General features: G+C 34.0%; 1 protein-coding gene across 2 annotated transcripts in view; it reads right to left on the bottom strand.

Annotated features, from left to right (window-relative positions):
- Nucleotides 1–18,399, bottom strand: part of LOC150101747 (flotillin-2-like) — a 159,109-nt gene that overhangs the window by 10,252 nt on the left and 130,458 nt on the right. For both annotated transcript variants that reach the window (XM_090400672.1, XM_090400671.1), the window contains exons 8-9: nucleotides 18,141–18,324; nucleotides 5,188–5,334 (exon numbers count right to left, since the gene is read on the bottom strand). In XM_090400672.1, coding sequence (XP_090256798.1) covers nucleotides 5,188–5,334; nucleotides 18,141–18,324 — 331 coding nt within the window. The remainder of the gene's footprint in view (nucleotides 1–5,187; nucleotides 5,335–18,140; nucleotides 18,325–18,399) is intronic.

Below are 18,399 nucleotides of genomic sequence, written 5' to 3'. Positions count from 1 at the left end.
TCTTTTTGTTTTTTTTCCAATTGATCCTGTGTGCAAGGGTATCCAAAGCATGGTCTGCCAGACCCAACTTGCCATAGTGAAAGTGCCATATATATTTTTTGTGTTCACTGAGGTGGATGTCCACAGTTCTTCCCGTCTGTCCACGAACAGACAGGAAGAACTGTGGATGACATGAACAGGGCACTTTGTAGAGTCCTGGATGTGATAAAGGAGAGAATCTGTCCTTGGATGAATGGATGAGAGTTGCCAATTTCACATAAGGTTTAAATATAGTGTGTAGTTGGTGTTTGTTAAGCACCCTAGATATCTTTTCAGATGTGACTTTAATTATGGGATAGTGATAGTTTTGTTGTAGAGTCTTCTGTGGTAGACAGTGGGGGGAGATTTTTTGGGGAACATTTAGTATTTTATCTATCTTATGGGGATTATAGCCATTGGGTAGGAAGATGTGACGCAGGTGAGAAAGTTCAGCAGTGAGAGCAATGTCATTGGAACAAATTGCTCTAGCTCTATGGATTAGTGTTTTTAAGATACCATATTGTTGACAAGGGTGATGTTTGTGTAAATATCTCCCTGTATGTGTGGGTTTTCTATAAATCGAAAATGATAAGGAACCTTCTGGAAGATGTGTGATAAGGGTGTCCAGGAAGGGCAGGCAGTCATTGACTTCTAGTTCCATTGTAAAGTGGATTTTAGGGTGCTGGCTATTTAGATGCACTAAAAATGTATTCAATGTGTTTGGGGCATGAGGCCAAATAGCAAAACACATCATCAACATAGCATAGCCAGAGACTAGGTTTGAGAGTGGCTGTGTTGATAGCTAGCTAACACAAAGCTACTATCAACCTAGCTACTTAGGCAATATCGCAATCGCCCAATCTTTGCCAGCAAAGGTTGGTCGATTGGTAGAGCCTCTGCTACTAATGGCTCAAGCAAAACGTTAAGCAAGTTTGACGTGGTTAGTAGTTGGAAGGGGATCAATTGTTCGATGCTGTTGGCACACTTTCCCTCGATGAGTCTTTGGACTCCCTGGAGATGTCAAATAATAATTATAATAATATTTCTGAAAAGTGGCATATTTTCTAAGTTAGTGTGAAGATTTAATTTAATGTGTTTGTGGCTTTTTTAATGTTTTTACATAGTGTCGTGTAATAGTGTTGATGTCATTTGTTAAAATTCATTTAACTGTGTTTTAAGTAGTGTTTGTAATGGCTTCAAGAGGCTGCAAAAATTCACCTAACATTTTCTACTACATATGCAAGGAGTTACTGGTAAAAAAAAAACAAAAAAAAAAAAACAAACGAGAAACATTACAGATTTCGTGAAAAAAGTGTACTATGCATATTTTGGGATGAAATTTGATGACTTAGATAAGCCATGGGCACCACATATAGTATGTCCCATTTGTGTAGAAGAACTTAGAAGGTGGTTGAAGGGAGAACAAAAATCTTTCTGTTTCGGAATTCCCGTGGTATGGCAGGAACCCCCAACCATACAGCTGACTGTTACTTCTGTTCTTTGAATGTTCGAGATTTTAATGTGAAAAATAAAAAAGACATTTCCTATCCTGATTTACCATCTGCAATACACCAAGTGGAAAGTGGTTGTGAAATACCCATGCCAACACTCCACAAATTTTAGAACCACTCAGCAGTGATTCAAACGAAGAAGTTGAAGATTTCAATGAGATAGTGGCCCACCTGAACTTTTTTCACAGACCGATTTAAACGACTTGGTCAGGGATTTGGGTCTTCCTAAGGAATCTGCAGAGCTCGAGACTAAACAAAAAGAATTTGTTAGCCCCTGGCACTTCTCTATCATGGTTTAGATATAGAGAAAGAGATTTTCTTCCTTACTTTTCAGAGGAAGGTGATTTTAGTTTACTGTAGCAATATTCCAGGACTGATAAGCAAATTCAATGTAAAATAAGAAGTCATTGATTGGTTTATCGATTTCTCAAAGCTGTGCTTCTCCATAATTACAATAAGTATACTTCAGTACCAGTAGCACATTCCGTGCATTTGAAAGAACAATATGAAAATTTAGCCTTCGTTCCCAGCAAACTTAAGTACAATGATCATGGATGGAGAGTATGCGGTGATCTTAAAGTCATATCAATGATTTTGGGACAACAAAGAGGATACACCAAATATCCGTGCTTTTTGTGCGAGTGAGACAGCCGAGATCGAAAGCAACACTGGATCAAGAAAGAATGGCCAAAAAGAGTCACACTAGAGCCTGGAAGTAAAAATGTGTTACACGAAACTTTGGTTGCTCAGGAAATAATCCTTTTACCCACACTTCACATAAAGCTGGGATTGAAGAAGCAATTTGTCAAAGCTTTGTTGAAAGAAGGAGCGTGTTTTAAATATATCTGTACAATCCAGTATTATCTACAGCAAAATTGAAAGGTTTTTTTTTTTTTTTTTTTTTAATTGGTCTGGACATCAGAAAACTTATGAAGAATAAACTGTTTGAAGAAAAAATGGCAACTGTTGAAAAAGAAGTGTGAAAAGCTTTGAAAGAGGTGGTGACCAAATTTTTAGGAAATCACAAGGACCCCAACTATAAAATGATTGTGGAAGATATGCTACAGAAATTCAAGGATTTGGGATGCTCCATGAGCTTAAAAGTGCACTTTCTCAACTCTCATTTAGAGTACTTTCCTGAGAATCTGGGAACTGTCAGTGAAGAGCAAGATTCCACCAAGACATCAAGAACATGGAAAGAAGGTATCAGGGTAGGTGGAACGTCAACATGATGGCAGACTATTGCTGGATGTTGCACAGAGATGACCCAGGAAAAGAATTTCACAGAAAAGGTTCAAAAAGAAGCTTTGATGGAAAAAGAAAAAGACACCACAATGAAATATAAAGTATGTACTAAAGATTAATCTTTAATTACTTCAATTAAAATTTTAAATACTGTTATTTTACTTAATATAATGATTTAAAAGCTATTTTACTGTAATATTGAGATCCATTTTGTGAAAAATGGAAGAGATCTTTGAAATCAGAGGTCAAAAATAAATCAGAAAACAGTTAATAATTTCCAGACAACTTTTCATGACTCGAATTTTCCAGGCCTGTGTAATAATAATAATAATAATATGAAAAGAAAATGTAAAATAAATATTTAGAAAATATAATTTTTTTATAATATTTTTATTCTGTATAAAGGGAAATTAATATTTTGTATCTTATTGTTCAGTAGGTTCCCTAATTTCTGTTTATTTTTTAAAATGCCATTTTTTTTCTTACTTTGATAGTACAGGATCTGTTGATGGGATATTAATTTTTTACAAAATGGTGATATGGTGGTTAGGGAGTGAGGCCACTTTAAGAATGTTTATTTATTTTTGCAAACTTACACTATTTTTCTGTGCACTTAAGACCACTCATCTTTAATTCTGTAATCTTCAAATTAGCTATTTATTACTCAATTATAAAACTGGATAATCAACGTTAGAATAACTCGGTGTTGAATCTAATCTTGCTAAGTTTCAAAGTCTAATGAATTTGTTCTAAAGCCAGATGTCTATGTGAATGGAAATTAATAATCTATTCCAGGTAATATTCCTTTTTTATTTCGTAAAATTATATAAAAAAGAGAGAAGGTGCTTCCTTCTTCCTCACAGAAATTAGAATTGACATCACCTATGAAACTGGATGCTGAATAACAGTCAGACAAAGAAGTTTTTATTAGACATTCATTACAGTTAATCCACTAGAAATTATACATTTTATTGAAGACTTTTCTTTAAATAACACTTCAACAACGGTATTATGAGCCTGCCTGGTTGGCTAAGTAGTTAACGTATCAGATCTCCAACAAACAGGTCATGGGTTTGAATCCTGCTGCAAGCATGGATGTTTGCGATTGTTTTACCTTGTGTACTGCTATAACCTTTGTTGTCCTCCTTGCACTATTAAAACCATAAACTATCATTATCACAGTATTATAAGTGAATGCCATCAAATTGCCTCATTATAACTTATAATGAATACCTACCAATTCAGGATATATCAGAAAGCAAAGCTCTTCTTCTTAATCCTTGAAAATACAGTACAGGTAATTCCTTACTTTACTTCTGGCATTCTACTCAAATGCCTAAACTCCATTTTGCTTCTCCAAGCTTTCACTTCATTGTTTTCTGACAACCATAAAAACACTCTTCATGCCTCAATCTCCCCTTCACGCATCAATCTAGTCTCCCAATGAATCAAATTTGCTTGTTGTGTAAACAAATTCTAAACAAAAGTTCTGATTGTGATTACTGCATTATCACATTATCTTCACAGAAAAAAAAAAAAAAAAAAAAACATATTTCTACAAATTCTAAATAAAGAAAATAATGAATTAACCGAATAACAGATCATCTATAAAAAATTGTATTGGTTCCCTTGTTTTCCAAAATACACTTCTTTGTTATCTAATTCTCACACTTAATCATTTACCCAGATATACAAAACTGAATATCATATCAAAGTCAAAAGTTGAACTCCATCATAACATCTCTCCATAGAGAAGTTTACACTGTAAGAATATCTTAATACAAATTTCTCCTAGTATTAAACTATTTTTCCTCATTTTTATTTTAGTATTAATCTACAACAACACAAAATACACCTAAATAGATAATTCTATAATAGAATTTACATGATAATAAATATATTTGATTAAAACTAAACTCAACAGAAATGACTGCTTTGATCCTTTTAGATTCTGGAAAGCTGTTAGGTGACTGTTGCGTTGGATTTAAGGCTGAAGCAAATCAGGCTATGAGGCCAGTGTATTATGTTTCTCAATTGTGTGTGCTCTAATGGCCTGTTTGTCTGTTTTGCAGGATGAAAAAGAGAGTTTTCTGGAAAACTCTCTTTTTTTTTCATACTGCAAAACTGTGAAATTCGTTTCTGTTGCTAAATTTTTTGCATACAACACTACATGAGATGCCATTTTCTCCTTCACAAACTACATGTCAATACTGTACAGGTCATAGCTCTCTTCACACATATTGTTGTTGTTGTGTATAATTCCAGAAACACTACATTATTACATCATTTAACTAAATGTTTTCTCATTAGTCTGACTTAGAATGGCTTTGTCAAAAACTCAACAATTTAGTATCACATAAGTGAAAGTCCATTTTTATTCATTAACAAACATATCTCTATTTCTTAAATTTACCTTAGAGATATCTACTCCAGTTAAGGCTTGTACAGTAGGTGGTATCTGACTAGCTAATTTTGCTACTTCAGATGTTACACGATCATCTCCACCTATAATAATAATCTCATCTGTCTTAGCAAGAGGAGCTGCGACCTCTGCAGCAATCTACTTAAAAAAAAATAAAATAAATTATCACCATAATTTAAAACTGATGAAGAAACACTAGTAAAAGAATATCAAAATAAAAAAAAACTTTGAAAAATTATTAAAAATAAATATTAAATTTCACAAAAAATCTAAAATATGCATATTTTAAAATATGAAGAGCCCATGATTCATATTTTTTAAAATTCTGGAATATAATTCATAACAGAGATACTGCCAGTATCTGATTTGTTCAAATAAATATTTGAACAGATCAGGTAATAAAGAAATTTCCATGAGGTGTTTTGTGTGGAGCTGGCACTAGACTGTAAACATGCAAAGCATATGCTGAATAGATGTCTATATATATTAGGTAAGTTACAACAAATTCAAGATGAAAATATGCTTCGTTTCAAAATAATTATTATTTTAATAGAACAACTTTCCAACTGCCTTTATTTCCCATAAGTGGCTTCCATTTTGGCAATCCCTATGTAACCACCATTGTTTACATCTATGGGGAAAAATAATTAGTCATTCCCAGTCCTTTGTGAGTAAGGTATCTCATAATATTGCAGCAATTCTCTGGAAGTAGGACTTGCTTTTAAGATGGCATTTCAATGATTAAATCAAATTAGATCAATCTCCAAAATTCCATATCTATAGATAAAAATTTCCCATCTAGGAAGAGATCAGATGCCCATGTCTATCCTTTATTTCAGCCAAACTAGCTGGGCATTTGAAATAAGAGTGAAAAAACACAAGAAGAAGAAATGATTTTTAGCACATGCTACTGAATATCACTTTGCAGCTTGGCACACAGCAGGTAAACTGTTTTACTGTGATAAGTAATCAAACTGAAGTCATCTAAATGATTGACTTAACCTCAATTTCCATTTGGTTTTCACTTCTGAATTTGATAAAGGATACAGAATATGACTTCACCAAGCATTATGTGAATCAGTTAAGCACAGTTAAACTCTATTCCAAGTTAACCTTGGAATAGAGTTTAGATTTGGTATCAAAAATTAATTTAAAGTAGTTTGTCTTATTCTTGATGATGGCAATTGGGTAACAACTGTTAAAACACAGATATTCTTATGTTATATCAGTAAATAAATAATTTAAAGTGATTAAAAAAGTTGTCAAGCTTAAGTTGTATAAATGTGTTTCACAAACTGCCTTTGTTACCATGACAGTAACTATGTCTGTAGCAAATGATGAAAGATGGTTTTCCAATTAAAAATTATCTAAGATCAATTATATAACACAAGAAAGACTTGTGGGACTGTCATTATTAATTATTAACAATTAAAAGTGTGTGTAGATTATTGTAATGAATACTTAAACGATACGTAGTAATAGGTGTGGAAAATTCATTAAAAATTCTGTTGAGAAAAAAAAAAGCAGTTTGCAGAACAGCTGAAAAAACATTTAACCCAAAATGAAGAGTTATTTTAATCAAACTTAATAAACTTTGAAATAACTTGTTAATAAAATATTTACATTAAATGAAGGAAGAATAACATAACATTAGTATAACACCACTTCACACATAAAACAAGATTTCATTTATAATTGAATAACACTTTCAGGCTACATATACATATATATACAGAGTAGAATTCTTAGAACCAATGATTTTTCTTAAGATGTTTAAAATTAAAATAATATTTATAGGCTTCACACACTATGTAAAATGAAATGTAATATGCAAATTATTACACTCTACACCATTTTAAAATTAAAATCTTCTTCAATGATAAAATTGTACTTTACCACAAAATGGGAATCCATGTAAATTTGCTTAAAATAATATATCATCTCTTTAAAGTATAGATATATACATACAACACACACACACACACACAGTAGAATGTCAATTATCCAAACTAATTAGGATCAAGGTAGGTTTAGTTAATCAAATAGCTTGGATAATTAAAAAAACATGAGAATACCCATTTCAAGGTCTAGACATTAAACAAAGTCTAATTAGACCTACAATTAAATTATTAAGCATAAGATTATTATTACTGTATTTTGAAATATGAAGTACCATTAAAAATAACAGATTTAAGAAATGGTTTGTAAAGAGTAACCAAAACATTTTGAAGAAACAATGTCTATTTATATTAATACAGCTTTTTAACTACAATAATCTCAAATTAAGATTCTTATGCTATCCTGTATGTATTTTTGAATGAATAATTGGGAAAGAATGCATTAAGGGCAGGAGTAATATCACAGCATGAAAACCAGTGCCTAAAAGTAGTTTTTGGGAAGATGGGACAGTTTGGATAATTGATGTGCTACTGCGTGTATGCGTCACACACACACACACTATCATTTGAATATATATAATTTTGAATCCAAATAGGCAGGTAATGAAATTAGGAAAGGGTAACTGTGGGCCCAAGGGGATGTTGAAACATATCACTTGAATGTTTGAAGTATCTGAAATAAAGAAGAAGAGTTTTTGGCATTGCTCAGCTCGACTTGGCAAAAATTATTGGCATCAGTGAGACTTGGTTGTCAGAGAATGATGTATTTGTAGTTAAGGGATAGAATGTAGTGGATATTGTATTTTCAGACAAGATAGAGGAAATATGGCAGGAGGAGGGGTATTATTAATGAAAGCTGAAGAATTTCAACTAGCAAAAATAGAAGAAAAGAAAAATTGTAGATCTGATGGAAATGGTTCATTTGAGGCTGTCTGGTGTGAGATAGAAGTCAACAGGACAAAATACATTGTTGATTGCTGCTATAGACCTGTGGGTCCAGAATAAGATGTGGATGACATGCATTGGCAGATTAGCACAATGAGTGCAGGCCAATGATACAGACTAGAAAGAGGAAAGGGCACATGGCAAAATGGAAATAGAATTTATACTGTTATTAAGGGATAATTACCTGAAATAGCACATGATGAAGAGGATCAGGGGTTTGAGAGTGTTGGATCTGGTAACAGCATCAGAAGATCTATCTATAACTACAGTAGCAGCTCTACCTCCAATCGGGAGAAGTGACCATGCAGTCTTGTCCTGGGAGAAGACTGAATTGCTCAACATGTAAAAATTTCATTCAAGAAAGGGCTTATGTGGAACTACAAAGTTACATGAAATAAATGTCATTAGAGCATGGGAAGAGGGTCAGAGGTTGTTCGAGCAAGGCAGTATAAGATGGCATACTCAGGGTCAGGAGGATAAACCGAGTAGGGATTAAGTTCCCCACTCAGTACTAAGCCCATTGGAACACATACAGCTATTGCCCAACATCTTTTCACAGTATACCTGGAAACCCACAGAACAAGTTTCTTTTCCTTCTTCTTCATCCCTGCTACTGCTGTACTGTGGAAAAGTCTTCCCCTGATATATTTCCCAAGGAATGCAATATGCAGGCTTTTAAATCAAATGTAAACAAGTTTCTCCTTTCTGAACCTACTATCCATATACGGTACTAATGTACTATAGGTTAATCCACGAACCTCTCATGTACAGACTCAACATAAAAAAAAGTTGATGAGTAGCAATATAAAGCAGGAACTGCAAAAAAAGAAAGCATTGTGGAAGGAATATAAACAAAAAAGATGATTAGCATGCTGATGAGCAATATAAAGCACAATCAAAAAGGGTAACAAGTATGGTAGGAAAGCTATATCAGATTTTGAGAGAAAATTAGCTAAGCAGGTCAAAGTAAATCCAAAAGAGTTTTTTGCTACATATAAAGTAAGAGAAAGAATGATTATGGAAATATAACTTAACTCAGTGTTGATGGCAGGAAAGTGACAGATATAGAAGAAATAGTTCAGTTACTAAGTGATCACTTTGCAAGGGTATATCAACCAGGTGGTGACTATGCAGTTATTGAAGTGAGCATTGAGGTAGATGAACTGGAGGTACTCAGCATATTGAAAAATATCAATGTGAATACAGCAGTTGGTCTGGTCAAGGTTCCAAGGAAGCAGAAAGAGAGCAAGATAGTTCCATTACACAAAGTTGACTCCAAGATAGAAATAGCAAATTACAGACCAATTAGTATCTCTGGAGTGGTGGTTAAAGTATCAGAAAAGTTAGTTAAAAGTAAAATTCAGGAATGGTGGATAGGAATATGATACTCTATAGGGGACAGCATGGCTTTGATTTATTCACATATCAGATAAAGGAAATGGCTACACTATGCTATCCCGGGACTTTGCAAAGGCATCTGACAGAATACCACATAGAAAACTATTATATAAATTGGAGCAAATGGAAATGAATATGAGGTTAGTGGATAGGGGAGGTGGCTGATAGACATCAAAGGGTAGTGTATGGTAGAGGCAAATGAGAGTGACTAGTTGAGTGTCCCAGGGCTCTGTACTAGGAACAGTGCTCTTTAATTTGTATATCTAGCGGAAGATTTGGGGGGGGGGGGGGTAATCAGTTGTTTGCTGATGATGCAAAACCGGGGAGGGCAATAGTTGATAATGGTGAGATATATATATATATATATATATATATATCTTGCAGGATGTCTTAAATAAATTAACAGTGTGGGTAAAGGACAATGGTTGTCAATTTAATGTTGTAAAATGTAGGGTAATGCACTTTGGGATGAAATTCTTACAAACTTCGTATCATACTGCTAGTACTATATTACAGGAAATTGGCGAGATAAGGGATCTGAGGGTGATGGTGGATAGAGATTTGAAATTCAGAGGACATACTGAAAGAGTTGACAAAATAGCTCAGAGGATTACTTGGATGTTGAAGAACACATTGACAAGTAAAGATGGGGAGGTTTTATCCCTCTTTATGAGGTTATTATTTGACCATATGTTGACTACTGTACACAGATTTGGTCACACGCATTTCTAGGGAACCAGGAGGTGGTGGAGAGGATTCAATATGAGTGACTAAGCTTGTGACAGGTCTGTGAAATGTTCCCTACAGGGATAGATTGAAGGTGTATGGGATTCTATAAGATTAAGATTAACATTAAAGAAAATTTTCAGTACATGGGGAGTGGGAAACAAGGGATCACACTTGGAAGTTGTCTAAGAGTGTGGTTAGTAAGGCTGAGTAGACTAAGTTCTTTGCTTGGAGAGTGAATGAGTGGAATGGATTGCCAGAGGTGGCAATCCATTCCACATAATAATTTAAAAAGTTTAAATTACTGATAACAGTCACATCTGTGATGCTATCTGCTATATATTTTCAAGGATTTTAATTGCCACTTATGGCATGATTTTACATAGGTAAGTATGCCACTTTTCATACAAATTTCCTTTTCAAGCATAATTTATTGTGTTTTTCTCAACTTTTATCAAGGATCTTGTTCACATGGACACATAAGTGGCTGTGAAGTGATATCTTCTTAGCATTTAGTAAAAAGACACAGGCTATTGGTCCAAAATCATCTACTTCCTTTTGTTCTTATACAGCTGCAATTCAGTCATTTAAAGCATCAGCAAAAAGAAAAAATTTCACCAAATTTAGGGAAACAAGAACCGGTGCTCTAGTTAATGCCAATTTATGGTGTCAAATGCTACCTGTCAAGTATTTCCCCCCAACTGAATATAACACCATTCTTTGTCAAAAACATTAAGGATCTTAATAGCTGTGAACAGTTAAGAATAAATTTCCTATAGAAATTTAACATACCAGTAAATCTAAAATTGATATATAATATTGGATTTATTGGACCATGGTTTTGATAAACATTTATACATAATCGTCAACTAGTTTCACCAGCTGTGTCTGTCTGTCTGGCTTTATCAAGACGAGAAAGGTTATACTAATATTAAATGCAAAAACAAAAGAATGCAGTAACGACTTAAAAAATAGTCAAACAAATTGGAGAGCATGCGTGACATCAAACGCATAAAGCATGAAGACTTAGTCATTGTTATTAAGTTGCGTTTTATAATTTTCCGTGTAATTTAGTTCTGCTAAACTTAACGAAGCCTAGAAATCCGAAAGAAGGAACATGTCGGAGATGTCAATAATAACAGAACAGACACCTCAGAGTTAGCACATCATTTCTCAACTTCAAACCATTCAATAGATTGTGACAACAGCTCCATGCCATATATCGAAGAGGATTACAGATGTAGAACCTTTAAAGAAGCTGCAGTAGTCGGACAGGAAATAACCTCAATAGAAACCAGGGAATAATATTAAAATACATGTTTAAAAATCTATTAAATTCATTAAGTTTAGCAGAACTAAATTAAATTATAAAAATTAAACTCAATAACAATGACTTCACGCTTCATGTGTTTGATGTCACGTGTGCTCTCCAATTTGTTTAACTGTTTTTTAAGTCATTACTTTTGTTTTTGCATTTAATATTAGTATTTACTGCATTCTTTTGTTTTTGCATTTAATATTAGTATAACCTTTCTCGTCTTGATAAAGCCAGACAGACACAGCTGCCAAAACTAGTTGACGATTATGTATTGATGTTTATCAAAACCATGGTCCAATAAATCCAATATTATATATCAATTTTTAGTGAAAAGGACCAAATAATAACCATCATAATACCAGTAAATCTATAAACTTGTTTAACTGGTTTTTTTTTTTTTTTTTTTTGGCGATTCAGCTGATAATATACCTTCTGTGTTGGACTGAGTTGACATAATTTCTGTTTTATTGATTCTATAGCCTAAATATTCAACTTCTTTTAAGAGAAATTGGTATTTATTGATTACTTTTAAAAACAAATTTGTTTCATCTAGTTTCTTTATAACATTCCATAGGATCTGACAATGGTAATCTAGGTCCTTTGAATAAATTAAGGATCATCTTGAAAACAGATGACTCCACTCCCTAACATATCTGACAAGACATAATTCATTAAAGATTGAAATGACATGGCAGAATTTCTTGTGCCTCGTGGTAACTTACATAGTTGGTATTTCTGCCATCTAGTAGTAAATGCAAAGTACTTTCTGTCTTATTTTTTCAAAGGAATCTGAAAGTAGCCAGAATTTAAATCTAGTTTTGTGAAATACTACGCTCCTTCAAGATAGATCAATAATTCCTCAATCGTACAAAGTGTTAAACCAATAGGCTTTGTAAATTTATTTATTGTGTAAGTTGGTTTTTGTTGTAGATCTAAACAATACAGTAAGAAAAAAATCATTACCAGACATAAAGAAATGTTTTGAAAAAATTCAGAGAAAACAGCAAAGCAAATAATGGTAAGTACCTGCTGGATTTCTATTCAGGACATGAACCAGTTATTACTCACACCATGTTCTAACATAAAAATGTGCACAAATTCACATGGAGAGAAGATGCAAGAAATAAGAAGTCTCATTGATAACATTATTGTTAATAGCAATGTTTTCCCACAAGAATTCTTGAAAACAAGAAGCAAACCTCGGTTCTTGTTTTCTTGGAGAATCGGTGGCCAATCCTGAAAACATTGATTGATTCAGAGAGAGAGAGAGAGAGAGAGATGTGGTGAGCTTGTCTGTAAGAATAGAAAAATCACAACTCCATGGTGAATACAGGAAGTTAAAGAAGTAAGCATATCAAAAGTTCCTGGCAATTAAGTCAACTTGTGCTCTTAGAGAATACAGAGAAAAGTAAGAAAGCAAACCATAATGTAAAACTAGTTAATCAAAAGTAATGCTTTGGTAAGAACACAGAAAATAAATATCAGGAAGGTGGTAAAATATTCTGGAGGCTATTGAAAAAGCTTTGAAATGAAGGAAAGAGTACTGCGAAAAGAATCAGAGATGACAAATGGGACGAGAAAACTGGAGATATCCTAAATGTCTGGAGTAATTTACTTTGAAAAACTGCTATAAGAAATAAAGAATAACAACAAGGTAGTCAAAAACACACAACAGGAATACATCAATACTTGACTTAGAAAAAGCCATGTAAAACTGAATGCAGCTGGAGTAGAAAATTTTCAGGGGGGGCTACACTGCATAATTTAGAAGGACTGGTCAGAAGGTTAAATTCCATATGATTGCAGTAGGCTCTCATAGTACTCATCTATAAAAAGGGAAATGACATTTAATGTGAGGATTACAGATAAATTTCCCTATTGAATGTTACTGGTAAGATTTATGCAAGTGTACTTGAGAAATGACTAAAAAAATTGTAGAAGGGAAACTTGGAGAAGAACAAGCTGGATTCAGGCCAAATAGAGATTGTCAGCATTAGATTTTCACTTTAAGATAAATAGTTAAGTAATCATGGGAATATAACAAAGATCTGTATTTAAGTTCTGTAGATCTGGAAAAGTCATATGAGGTGCTGAAAGAAAAACTGTTCAAAACACTAGTCATATACTGTATATGGGATATTATATCAAACAATAATTCCTCTATATTTGAGTTATAAGTCAGCAATTAGAATTGAAGGAGGTAATGGAAGATGGTTTGATATTAAATTAGGTGTGAGATAATGGTGCACATTATGAAGGAAAGTGATATTAAACCTGATATCAAAATTAGAAACATTAATCTCAGCTTTTGAATCCAGAAACACACCCCAACTCAACATCACCAGAGTTCAAGATCAGTACTTTCATATTGAAAAGAAGAACATGTAAGAAAACTTTACAGCAAATAAAAGTTGAGTAGCTCTCAGATGTAAACTACAGATTAAAATACACAAAAATCATTCAAGAAAAAATGAAAGAGTTTGACAACAGGAACCTTGAAGATTCAGTGGCAAGTCCTGAAGAAAACATCGACTGATTCAGCCAGAGAGGCATGTGGTGAGGTAGTCTGCAAGGATAGAAAAATTAGATCACCATGGTGGAAACAGGAAATTAAAGAGGCAGTCAACGAAAAGAAGAAAGCATATTAAAAGTTCCTGGAGAATAAATCTGCTTGTGTTCTTAGAGAATACAGAGAGACAAATGTAAGAAAGCTAAAACTGTGTCAAACTAGCTAAACAAAAGACATGGGAAGATTTTGGCAAGAACATAGAAAATAAATATCAGGAAGGTGGCAAAATATTCTGGAGGCTGTTGAAAAAAGCTCAGAAACGAAGGAACGAGTGTGGTAAAAGGAATTAGAGATGATAAAGATAACATGAAAACTGGAGAAAAAGATATCCTTGATATATGGAGTAATTACTTTGAAAAATTGCTAAATGAAACAAGCAGTGACAGCACAGCGGTAAAAAATACGGAAGAGAAATGTAACCAGGAATACATATCCACACTTGAAGAAAAAGCCACCAAAAGCCCGAAATGTAGAAAGACAGCAGGAATAGATGATATTCGACCAGAAATGCTGAAGTATGGGGTATGAAGGTCTTGCAGTGGCTGCACTGCATAGTTCAAAAGGCACGGACAGAGGCACGAATTCCAGAGGATTGCACTAGACTTCTCATAGTACCCATATACAAAAAAGGGAAATAAAACTCTGTGAGAATTACAGAGGTATTTCCCTACTTAGTTCCTGGTAAGATTTATTCAAGTATACTTGAGAAACAGTCGAGAAGGATTGTGGAAGGGAAGCTTGGTGAGAAATGCTCAAGTATGGGGTACAAAAGTCTTGCAGTGGCTGCACTGCATAGTTCAAAACGCCCGGACAGAGGGACGAATTCCAGAAGATTGCACTAGACTTCTCATAGTACCCATATACAAAAAAGGGAAATAAAACTGAATGTGAGAATTACAGGGGTATTTCCCTACTGAGTGTTCCTGGTAAGATTTATTCAAGTATACTTGAGAAACAGTCGAGAAGGATTGTGGAAGGGAGGCTTGGTGAAGAACAAGCTGAATTCAGGCCCAAATAGAGGCTGTGACATTCAGACTTTCACTTTATGAGAAATAGTTGTGAAATCGTAGGAATATAACAAAGATCTGTATTTAAATTTGTACACCTGGAAAAGGCATAGAACAATGTGCCAAGAGAAAAGCTATTCAAAATTATGGTTATATGGTTTAATGAGGCATTATATCAAGCAATACTTAGTCTTTATTTGAGTTCTAAGTCAGCAGTTAGAATTGAAGTACAGGAAGATGGTTTGAAGTTAAATCTGGTGTCAGACAAGGATAATCCCCTCTGTTATTCATTTTCTATATGGATTATATTATATAGGAAAGTGAAATAGGCAGAAACATTGAAAATATCAAAAGCATCATGAATGGAGAACCTATAGAACAAGTAAAACATTTCAGCTATTTAGGCACAATTTTTAGTGAAAATGGTAAATTAAAATATGGAAATAGACAACAGAATCAACAAAGCCTGTATAGTAAGAAGTCAACTGAATCAATTTATATGGAATAAGAGAGTTTAGTCAAAACACTAAATTAGCTGTATACAAGACAGTGTTCAAACAAACCAATTTTAACTTATGGATCTGAGCACTGGGATAGAAATAAAACACTTGACCAAAGACTAGAGACCACAGATATGAAAGTCCTGAGAAAGATTAGCGGCATGAACAGATGGCATCAATGGCAATATGATATTAAAAACAAGGATATTAGGAAAGAACTTGACATTGTCAGCATCCAGGAATGTGTTAGCAGAGCTAATCTCAAGTGGTATGGTCACTTAAACAGAATGGGAGAGGAAAGATTAGCAAAACAAGTGTTCTCTGCCAGATTGGCAGGAGGAAGACCAAGATATAGGCGGATTGATACAGTAAAAAGTGCCTTAGAAGATAGAGATATAAGATCTGATAATGTTGGAGTCTTGACTGAAGGAAAATTGTTGATAGGAAGTTAGTAATGATGTAAGTTCTTCATGTAGTACTATCATAATATCCTGTACTCCCCTTGAGGGTACATATCAGGAATTTGATGATGATCTTAGCTCCTTACTTGATGCAGATGATGATATACACCCTCTGTCCAAAAAGAAGAAACTAGTGGTGCCACCTTTTGTATCTTTTTTGTGTCAACTGTTTATGATATTTGTTTCATTAGAAGCCGAGTTATTGTGCCAAGAGTGACAGTGTGTTTTGATGAACGGTCGGTCATCACGATATTCATGCTGGACGCAACGAATTCTCACTTCAAAACTTCAAGATAAAACTCGCCATTGACCGTTAGGCCAGGCGGATGAATTCTTTGTGGATAATGCCCTTGGAATTATAGAAACAAATCAGCATTGTCTTTACTTTTGACTTCTCGAAGCGATTTTTTTTCGGATGCCCCCCCCCCCTTCTGGTGATCTCCACTCAGCACTCAGGCGTTTGTATCTTTACGGCTTTTACGGCTCATATATGTTTTGTCACCAGTAACAATCGTTTCAAGGAAGTTTGAATCCTTATGAGTGGTTTTAATGGGGTCCTTGTAGTATTCAATTCGATACATTTTTTGGTCGTCGATCAACTTGTGGGGAACATATCACGAATTAAATTTATGAAGGCCCAAACTCTTAGTCAAAATATTCTGCACAGTTGATTTTGGAATCCCCAATTCATCTTCAATCAATCTCACACACGATTTAGGGTTTTCTTTGATGAAATCGTGCACTTTTTGGATGTTAACTTCGCTCGGTCCAGTTTTTGGATGGCCCGGATTTTCATCATCCTCAAGTGTCTCACAACCACTTTGAAATCACTTAAACCGCTTGTAAACTTGAGTACAGGATAACCATTCATCACTGTATGCTTTCTGAAGCATTTCGGTAAAACTTTACCAAGTTTAACACAAAAGTCAATTGCAGCTCTCCGTTTTGAAACTCATTTTTCAACCGTTAGTCAAAACACACTGTCACTCAGCTTTAATGAAACAAATGTCATAAACAGTTGACACAACACTAATGAAGGCTGCTGCTTTCGACAACAAAAAGATACAACAGGTGGTGCCACTAGTTTCTTCTATTTTCGAAAAGTTTTGGTTTCTTTTTGGACAGAGGGTGCACTTCTAAATACATCCAGTACACATCTGCAGAATTCTCTGACTAAATTGAATAACTGTTGCAATAAATGGAGAATCTGTAAAACTAAAACATTTCAGTGATTTACACACAATTTTTAGTGAAGATGACAAATTAAATATGAAAATAGACAACCGAGTTTCCAAAGCTAGTACGATAGGAAGTCAACTGAATAAATTTTTATGGAATAAGATAGCCGTTGGAACGATGAGGTTGTTCCAACAGCTGCTTTTCATTCTCAATGAATTCCAATGAACTGCTGTTTTCATTAAGGAATGAATTTCATTCCTTAATGAAAACAGCAAGAGCTTTATTTAGCCATTCATCATTAATGTTCAATGTGCTATCATGAACATGTTGAAGTCTCAGTGAATACAGAACGTATTCTGATTGGATAAGTTCATTATTAAAAGTTGGCCAATTTATGTTTTTTTAGGATTCAAGTGGATACTTACTAATGGTAAGTATCCACTTGAATTTCTGCAGTGCAGAAAGATTGGTCACTGGGTCAAATGCCAAAGTCAGTCCTCGACATTTCTTATAGGATATACAGGATGCCTCCTTAGCACAATAGGAAGAACAACAGACACTGTACCCTTCTACTGAAAAAAACCCGAGTTCAATTCTCTCTCATTGTGATGATGATAAATGTGTTGTGTGTGTGTATGAGGTGGAGGATTAAATAGTAAACCAGAGGCCCTCCCACAATGAGTACATTATTATTATTATGGAAGCATCCCATAATAACAGCAGTATGTAGTCATACTGGTCACCTGCCTTCAACTCTTAAGCAATCCTTTACACACTAAAACTGAAACAGGTTTGCACAGCATGTTTAATTGAAGTGTTAAGATAAATTGAACTTCATTTGATTTACACAAAAATATCCCATTTAATTAGACTGTAATTTTTAAATATAAACAACAACAAAAAAACCAATTACGTATTCTATAATTAATTTTTTTTTTTTTACCGTTGGCAAAGCTTCTAATATTAAACTTATTACAGCAGCTTCTCCATACTGCTTGTATGCTGCAGCTTTCATTCTCATTTTCTCTGCCTCTGCTTTTCCAACAGCTTCTATAGCATATGCCTCAGCTCCACCATTCATCTTGATTTTTTCAGCTTCGGCTCTAGCAGCTTCAACTGTCTGGGTGCTAAAAATAAAATACTCTCTTATTTTCAATTTCAATTTAATTTTTCAAACTTAGTAGCAAACTAAATTCCAATGA

The sequence above is a fragment of the Typopeltis vanoorti genome, chromosome 11, assembly GCF_054136105.1.
Source record: "Typopeltis vanoorti isolate ZY-2024b chromosome 11, IOZ_Tvanoo_1.0, whole genome shotgun sequence".
NCBI classification, from domain to species: Eukaryota; Metazoa; Arthropoda; class Arachnida; order Uropygi; family Thelyphonidae; genus Typopeltis; species Typopeltis vanoorti.
Note: the sequence above shows the minus strand (reverse complement) of the source record. Positions and strands in the feature narration are given on the sequence as shown.